This window comes from Mesoplodon mirus (assembly GCF_964341445.2).
Source record: "Mesoplodon mirus genome assembly, chromosome: 13".
NCBI classification, from domain to species: Eukaryota; Metazoa; Chordata; class Mammalia; order Artiodactyla; family Ziphiidae; genus Mesoplodon; species Mesoplodon mirus.
This window is the reverse complement of record NC_138989.1, coordinates 30,818,062-30,827,304: the sequence shown is the minus strand read 5'-3', so window position 1 is coordinate 30,827,304 and position 9,243 is coordinate 30,818,062. Positions and strand designations below refer to the sequence as shown.

General features: G+C 47.4%; 1 protein-coding gene across 1 annotated transcript; it reads left to right on the top strand.

Moving 5' to 3' along the window:
• Positions 1–8,410: 8,410 nt before the first annotated feature.
• On the top strand, positions 8,411–8,670 carry LOC309814906 (small ubiquitin-related modifier 2-like; the record flags this gene model as incomplete). The annotated part of the gene is made up of 2 exons (XM_082641167.1): positions 8,411–8,519; positions 8,615–8,670. 2 exons carry the CDS (start codon positions 8,411–8,413, stop codon positions 8,668–8,670), a joined length of 165 nt encoding a protein of 54 aa, XP_082497293.1.
• Between the last annotated feature and the right edge of the window lie 573 nt (positions 8,671–9,243).

Genomic DNA, 9,243 nt, shown 5'->3' with positions numbered 1-9,243 from the left:
AATGAACAGTTCAGTGGCATTTTGTGCTTTCTGAGATGTCATGTGCTGAAGGCTCTTCCAGGACACGTGTAACTAATTGTGCAGAGCACGCCCTTAATCTTGCAGACCTGTGAAGTAAGTAGTATTATCCCTGTCTCAAGGAACTAAGGCCCAGAGAGGGTGGTGGCTGCACAGGGCATATGCAGATCTTGGGTATAAACCCCGTCTGCCTGCTCCAGGCTGGTCGCCTGCCGCTTTGTCACCCTGCCTTTCTGTCTGGCTCCTTGAAGGTGATTTCAATGTCTCTGATCTCATATATCCCATCAAAGTGCTTACCGTGCTGACCACAAAATCCTTCCATCTAGTCACAGCACTTACGGAAAGGGAGCCGGGAAGGAGAGGATGGCTTTCCCTCTCCCTGTCAAGCTGTGGTCCCCACCCATCTGCACTGGCCTGTTGTGTGACTTGAGATTTGCAGGATATCAACGAGGCATATGCAAAAATATTTTCCATTCCAGGGTTGTGACCTACCTTGAATTCCTCCCAACAGTCCTCGCAGCTAGAGTTTTGTTAAAGCGGAAACATTTTAAGAAAAGGGAAGACATCTGGAGCCATTATCTCCTATTAACACTGCAGCCATTTTGAGTTGTGAATTATGCGATCCAGCGCCAAGCCTGCTGGGATGGCCCCGGGGCCAATTATTTCAGAAAGAGGAGAAAAATGAGGGGAAGAACTGTAGTTTAGGATTCCACCCAAGAGCCCAGGGCCAAATGAGGCCCTGTAGTGAATTGTGGCTTCGTGGATGGAGTGTGAGGGGTGAGCAAAAAAGGCTGAAAGCAGCAGGGATTTACTTACTAGAGCATTTTGCTGGGCCCCTGTGTGGTGGGGCGTCAGAAGACGAGCTCTGAAATCAGGCAGGACAGGGTTTCCGGACACCAGCTGGGTGCCCGGGGCAAGACGCTGGAGCTTTCTGGAGCTCCGCTCCCACTGACCACGAATTGGGGACTTCAAGGCCTTCCCTCCATGGGTGGTGGACGTGAGCCACTGTCCATCGCACACAGGGATGGCGCGGGGAGGTGATCAGGCACTGGCCCCTCATGAACTGCGCGGAGACCCCACCGGGAAGTGTGGGCGCTGGGGACGGGCGGGAACCACAGGTGTCCGCCTCCGCTCCCGCCACTGAGAAGCAGCCTCTGCTTCACTGGCTTCCCCACCAGCCCCGGAGGCGGCCTAACCTGGGATGGAAGGCCCAGCCTCTCGGCAGAAACAGCCATGACCACGCACCTGGAAACTATTGCTATGATTTGGTTTGTCGGGTTTGGCTTCTGACCGTGAACCGGCGGTGAGAGGCCCTCGGGGTTCGCGGAGGAATGAGCCGGTCGGCCCGGAACCTCAGGCCGCGGCGGCACTGGGAAGGGCCAACCTCCCCGGGGGCAGAGTCCCCCTGAGGAGCCAGCTGTGACCTTTCACTAGTGGACACATGAGCCAAACCAAGAGCAAAGGGAAACAGAATCCAGAAGAGGTGGCTTCAGCGTCCGCGGTGGCCACTCATGTTGTCACTGGCAAATTCCATTAACAACTCACGAGAAATAAAAATAGAACCTGGGTAAAAAAAACAAAGTCTAACCTTGTTTCCTCTGCGCTGAGTCTAGTCCACCAGCTCCCAGGGCACTGCGTGCAGGAGCCTCGCAAACCGCCAACACCTCAGACCAGGGTTCCGGGCGCAAAACTGCGGCGCCGCCGGCTCGGCTCAGGGCCGTGTGTAGAAGGTCCGCCCACCACACTCAGTTCAAGATGGCGGGCGCGGGCGGGCTGCGTGCAGAGACGCTGCGCCCTGCTGTGTGATCAAGGCCATCAGCAGCAGCTGCACCTGCGCAGGCCCTGTGAGACGGCCCCTCCCCTCCCCGCCCCTCCCCGCCCCTCCCCGCTCCTCCCCGAGGACGGGACCCCTGCAGAGCAGCCCCGCCCACCGCCTGACTCAAGATCACATCCTCCAGAGCCTCCTTCTATTGGCTTGAGTGACACCAGCAGGAGGACCCTTGTTGGGGCCCCACTAGGAGGCTGGGTAACAAGAACTCATGGAATTTCAGAAGTGATGTGGGCAGTTTTCTTCCTCACTCAGGAGGGACCACGATGTCCCAGAGAGGAGCCCAGCCCCGAGAATCCAAGTAGCAATGGGGCCAATGTGGGAAAGTCCAAAAGTCTGGGAACCCTCCAGCGTGGGCTCTCTGGAGAAGGAGGGAGGGAGGAGAAGCGCCTGGCACAGCAGGCGGGGCAGCCCCTTCAGTTGTGAACCTGAGCTCCACACCCGGCAGTCCAAGCCGAGAAGTTAATCTGAAGGCAAACCAAGCCTCAACAGACAACAATCCAAGAACCAAAGAGTTCCAGCCATCCAGAAGCCAAATCACAGGGAGCAGTTAATCCAGGAGTGGAGCCAAGGCCAAAGCCACACCGAGGTCGGAAGGGCAAGGTATCCCCAAAGCGGAGCAGGACAAATGTAGACCAGGAGCGATTCTCAAATCCACAAGCCAGGGGCCCACACCTGTGGCTCATAGTGGAGACACACTAGATGCCTTTTAGCTGGCACAATTAAACCTCTTTCAGCTGCAGAGTGAGAGAAAACCACGTTCTGGTGCCGCCAGCACACCTGCTACCCCACGGGTAGGTGTCTTGGGACGAGCAGTGAGCGGGAGCAAGGGCTCTGCTGTTCCTGCGGGCAACCTCTGCATCTGGGCAGCACACCTTGTGAGCATCTTGCCATCTGGAAGTGATTTTGTTGATCTAGATCCATATTTTTAATTAAAAAATGGCTCCTAAATGCAGGCCAACCACTGCATCTGATGCTTAGTACTCTCCCACCTCCCCCACTTCAAGCAGTCAGTTCCAACACAGGAGGGGAAACCAGCTCTGACTGTCTCACTGAGAGGTGTCATTCAGTGTAACTTGAGGTGATATAAGGATTTTCAAGGCTAATGTTAACTGTAAATTTTACCGTATGGACTGACCGGACAACCTAATGTCCACTCTAGGTTTGGCTCCTATGAATGCCGGGAGGGGGTGGCAGATCCCAAAGGTAAAAAGCACAGTCAGACTTGCAACAGGGACATTTAAATCTACCTAGAGCTACATGGAATCCGTAGGGTTTAGGGGGACAAAATCTACCGAAGTCAAAGCAGAATGGGTACTACCCTTCAATGACGGAAGGACAGTCTTTTCAACAAGTGGTGTTGAGAAAACTGGATATTCACATGCAAAACAATGAAGTTGGACCCTTACATTATACCCTATATATAAAATAACCCAAAATGGATCAAAGACTTAAACCTAAGAACTACAAATATTAAACTTTTAGAAGAAAGCCTAGGGGAGAGCTTATTACATAGGATTTGGCAATGATTTCTGATATGTCACCAAAAGCACTGGCAACAAAAGAAATAATAGGGAAATTGGACTTTATCAAAATTTAAAACTTTATACATCAAAGGACACTGTCAACAGAATGAAAGGCAGCTCAAAGAATGGGAGAAAATATTTGCAAATCATCTATCTGTTAAAGGTTTAATATCCAGAATATATAAAGACCACCTAAAACTAAAAGACCAAACAAACAAACAAACAACCGTTAAAAAATGTGCAAAGGACTTGAATGGCCATTTCTCCAAAGATACACAGATGGCCAATAAGCACATGAAAAGATGCTCAACCTGAAATGCAAATCAAAACCACAGTGAGATGCCACTTCACGCTCACTAGGACGGCTATCATTTTAAAAAAAGGAGGGGTGGAACAGAGAAAAGCAAGTATGGGCAAGCATGTGGGGAAATTGGAACTCTGGTGCTTTGCTGGTGGGAATGTAACCCCTGTGGAAAACAGTGCAACAGGTCCTAATGATATTCAACACATAATTACCCCACCATCCAACAATTTCATTTCTGGTTTATACTCAAAAGAATTGAAAAGAGGGAGGGACTCAAAAAGATATTTGTACACCCACATTCATTGCAGCATTATTCACAATAGCCAAAAGTTGGAAACAACCTAAATGTCCATCGAGAGGTGAATAGATAAAGAAATTGTGGTGTAAACATCTAATGGAATAGTATATAGGCATAAGAAGGAAAGACATTCTGACACATGCTACAGCATGGATGAACCTTGAGGACAAGCCAGACATGAAAGGACAAACAGATGAAACTGCTTAAATGAGGTACCTAGAGGGGTCAAAGTCATAGAGACAAAAGGTAGAAAGATGGTTACCAAGGGCTGGGGGAGGAGATAGGGAGTTAGTATTTGATGAAGACAGTTTTTCTGTTTGGGAAGATGAAGGGGTTGTAGAGATGGATGGGGGTGATGGTTGTGTAGTAATGTGAATATACTTAATGCCATTGAACTAGACACTTAAAAGTGATTAAAACAGTACATTTAATGTTAATATATATTTTACCACAAGAATAAAAAAGGAATTGTACTATGTAACCAATAGGCCTCCCCCTGCCCCCCAGGAAAGCTCTGATCTCTAAATCCCCTGGGCCTGCAGTGCTCTTGGCCCAGCGAGGACTGGAGCAGAAACCCCACAGGACTGAGCCTGGAGGTGACGGACACAGTCTCGTCCAGAAGCAACAGGGAAGGCAGAGGCTGTGGAGAGAAGGCGAGATGGATGGGGCCTTTGAGACTTTACTCCTGACCCTGAATTTCCCTGAGATGAATTTGCTCATCCAGTGGCTCCCCTTCCACCAGCCAGGTTCTCCTAAACCCCTCAGCGGCTTTTCCACGTCTGCTGCCTCAGACCATCTCTTATGTCAGGTGTCAGTCTCACATTCTGCCCGGCTCTTTTTCCTCCGTCCACTTCTGAGGTCTCTGCTCCTGACTCAGGCTTGTGCGGAAGGATTCTAGCGCATCCTGACCACGACTTGGAAAGGCCATCTGTCAGTCAGTACTCCTGCCTCAGCACCCATCTCATCCGTCACCCGGGAGGGGCTGGGTGTGCATCCTGCACGGTGGTCGATGGCGCTCATGGCTTCTGGTCCATTAGGGGTGAAAGGGTTCCAGCCTGTGCATGGCAGCAGCAAGTTGCTTATCGGCCCCACCAGGGAAAGATTCCGGGAATGCTCCGTAGTTCCCTGAGCGCTCAGGACAGGGCACAGTGGAAGGGAAAAGCTTCTCTCTGGGCCCTCTGCTCTGTCCTGTGCCAGCTTCCTTCTCCTCCCTGGCCCTAAGGAGACAATGCCTGGCAGAGAGTCGCCCCACGAGGCAGCTTTCTCGCCTGATCTTTTAGTGGAATTGTCTGTTTAAACAGTCATCCTTCTGTACCCCAGACCTCCCAGTGCGTCCTTTTAGTCGTGACCTCCAATACCACAGCACGACCACACAGTTTCGCCCCAGAGCACCTCCTGTTATCCGGGCAGCAAGATCCTACTGAGCACGTCGTATTCACTTTTACCCATCCTTTAGCAGCTGTGATGTATGCAAATCTTCATCTCTAGTGCTATCAAAATCCAAGATCCCCAAAGCAAATGTGGGCAATGGCTGGAATTTCCCTACCCTCTGGGCAGCAATTTTTGGGAACCATAACAATAGAACGAGAAAGGGCCTGGATTCTACCTGCATCTTAAAACCAACAGCTGAATGGAGCCCTGAGGCCTCATTTTGATGTGCTACCAGGTTTGAATCATGCTGGCACTGCCCCACCTCTCAGCTATAATAATGGGGTTTTGAATGGTTGGATTGTAGCCCCAGGATTAAAGTCGAGCTGAGTAACGTGGTATTGAGTTAAGGCATGCCCACAATAAAGAGACTGTTCTTCACTGTGGAAACCAAAGCATAGGCAGAGTTATTTTTGCTCATGGCGAGTCCTGTCTTCAGATCTATTGCTAAAAGGGAAAAAGGCCCTTCTCCTGTTTGTTCTTTTAAAAGCGCCATATAAGGACCTTCCCACCTCTAGAAACTCAGCATTAAAATGATATCTTTGAAATTTTCCATAAATGGTGCAAATATTTTCCCAAAATGATCTTGACTCTGAGCAAGGTAACACAGCAACAACCACCACCCTTCCCAATGCCAACTAAAAATATTTTAAGTAGTTTTCTCACTATTCCAGCCCAGGGTCTTCCACCCATCCTATTTGCAATGCAAAGCAGAATTTTTAAGACTATGAACTCCGTGATTCAGACATACCTGAATTCACATCCCAGCTCTGGAAGTTACTGTGGGGTGTGGCAGTTATACAACATGTCATCCGAATTTAAACACTCCTCAATCAAGAGCTGAAGTCTGTGTTCCCTGCTCTTGAATCTAGGCTCTTTGACTGCTTGACCCAAAAAAATGCAACAGAAGTAATGGTACCAGTTTCTAGACCCAGGCCCCAAGGAACTAGCAGCTTCTACTGCCTGTCTCTTGGGGTGCTCCTCTCCTTCTTGAAACCTGGTCACCATGCTATGAGGAAGCTGAACAGCCCACGGAGACGCCTGTGATGAGTGGTCCCATGTTCTCAGGCCTGTGGACCCAGCTGAGCTCCCAGCCAATAGCTAGCCCTGTGAGGAAGCCATCTTGGAAGTGGTCATCTAGACCCTAGGCTACTATTAATAATGCTGCTGTGAACATCTATGCACAAGTTTTTGTGTAGACATACGTTTCCATTTGTCTTGGGTATATACTTAGAAGTGGAATTGCTAGATCATGTGGTAACTCTATGCTTGACCGTTTAAGGAACTGCCAACCTCTTTTCTGCAATGGCTGCACCATTTTACATCCCCACTAGCAATGTATGCGGGTTTGCCAACACTTTATTATCTGTCTTTGTGATTATAGCCATCTTAGTATGTAAGTGTTATCTCCTTTTGGTTTTGACTCGCATTTCCCTGATGGATGATGATATTGAGCATCTTTTCAAAATGTGCTTATTGGCCCTTTGAAAATCTTCTTTGGAGAATGTCCACTCAGATCCTTTGCCCATTTTAAATTGGGTTATATGTGTTTTTACTACTGAGTTGTTCTTTATATATTCTAGATCTCAACCCTTTATCAGATATATGATTTACAAATATTTTCTCCCATTCTGTGGGTTGTCACTTTTTACTTTCTTGATGCTGTCCTTCAAACCACAAAAGCTTTTAACTTTGATAAATTCTAATAGATCTATGTTTTCTTTGGTTGCCTGTGCTTTAAGAGTCATATCTAAGAAACCATTGCCTAATCCAAAGTCACAAAGATTTACACCTGTTTTTTTTTTTTCCTGAGAGTCTTATTAGGTTTCTGATCCATTCTGGGTTAGTTTTTATATAGAGAGTAAGGTAGGGCATCCAATTTCATTCTTTTACATGTGGCTATCCAGTTACCCAAGAGCCATTGATTGAAAAGACTATCCTTTTCCCCCATTAAATGGTCTTGGCACCCATTGAAAATCAATGAACTGCTACTGTGAGGGTTTATTTCTGGATTCTCAATTCTACTGCATTGACTTATATGTCTGTCTCTATGCCAGTAACACACCATCTTGATTACTGTAGCTTTATAGTAAGTTTTGATTTGGGGAAGCGTGAGTCCTCTAACTTTGTTCTTCTCCAAGATTGTTTGGGCTACTCTGAGCGCCTTGCACTTCCACATGAATTTTAGCACCATCTTGTCCATGTTTGAACGAACTCAGCTGGAATTTTGATGGCACCAAATGACTGTGGATCACTTTGGGGAGTGTTGCCATCTTGACAATATTAAGTCTTCTGACCCTGAGATATCTTTCCATTTATTTAGGTCTTCCTTAATTTCTTTCAACAATGTTTTGCAGTTTTCAGAGTGTAAGTTTTGCACTCCTTTTGTTAAATTCATTCCCCAGTATTTTATTCTCTTTGGAGCTATTGTAAGTGAGCAGTTCCTGTTTCTCAGCTGATGGAGAAGTCCTTCCACGCTAAGAGCTTTGTCTGACACAGGTGTTTCAGTTACCTGGGAGTTTCAAATTTCTCTGGTTAAGTCTCAGCTATTTCATAATTAATGAACTGGAAATAAACTCCATAATAAAGATCTTCCCCTGCCCTGGTCTAACAGGTTCTAACTAAATTTATGTTCTCAAGGGACTTATTTTTTTTTTTTTTTTTTTTTTTGCGATACACGGGCCTCTCACTGTTGTGGCCTCTCCCGTTGCGGAGCACAGGCTCCGGACACGCAGGCTCAGCGGCCATGGCTCACGGGCCCAGCCGCTCCGCGGCACGTGGGATCTTCCCGGACCGGGGCACGAACCCGCGTCCCCTGCATCGGCAGGCGGACTCTCAACCACTGCGCCACCAGGCAAGCCCGGGACTTATTTTTTATTTTAGAAAATTCCCTTTGACTGATTGCTACCTCCTCCTTCTGCCACTACTGGTGCTGCTCTGTGCTTGTTTGGTGCCAATCCTGGCACCTCTTTTGTGAAGCAGCCACTGAGAAGGCTCCAGAGGTTACCATGGCCAATGAAGAGCCCCAGGAGGGAGTCAAGACAGAGGACCACGATCACATTAACATGAAGGTGGTGAGGCACGATGGTTCTGTGGTGCAGTTTGAGACTGGGAGGCGTAACCACGTTTGACGAAAGCCTACTGTGAATGACAAGGTTTGTCCATGAGGCAGATCAGATTCTGATTTGATGGGCAGCCAATCAACGAAACAGACACACCTGCACAGCTGGAAATGAAGGATGAAGATACAGCTGATGTGTCCCAATAGCAGACAGGAGGTGTCTACTAAAGAGAGAACCTGCTGCTTTACTCCAGAATCAAGAAGTCATTCTGAGTTAGAAAACCACGATTTGGTTTCGCCGCATTGTGACTGCTGCAGTACAGTTTTCTCTAGTCTTTCATTTCCCCTCCCCCACTCCTTTGTTGTACATTAAGTAATGGAGGTATGTGCACAAGCATATTGATTTTTTTTAACTAGATGGCCAATGGTACATTTTGATCAACATCACAAGGAGATGGGATGGGGGAAAATACTGCTTCTGTGAAAATAGTCCCTTTCTCCATTATTGGCATGCTCATTCAGCTCATCTCTTTATATGCCAGTAAGTTCTTTTGATTTCCCTGTTTAACGAGAAAAGAACAATGTAAAAATTATTGCATACCTTGTTCGATTGGAGAATTTTAATGTTTTTCATTTTCATTTCAAAACCAAGAACAATTTTGTAACTTTTTTGTATGTAGCTGTTACAGGTAGGACAATCTGTCTTTAAGCAAGGATAAATTACTGTAAAAGAAATGAATCCTAGATAGTTTTCCCCTTCAGGTCAAGCATCTTGTTGTT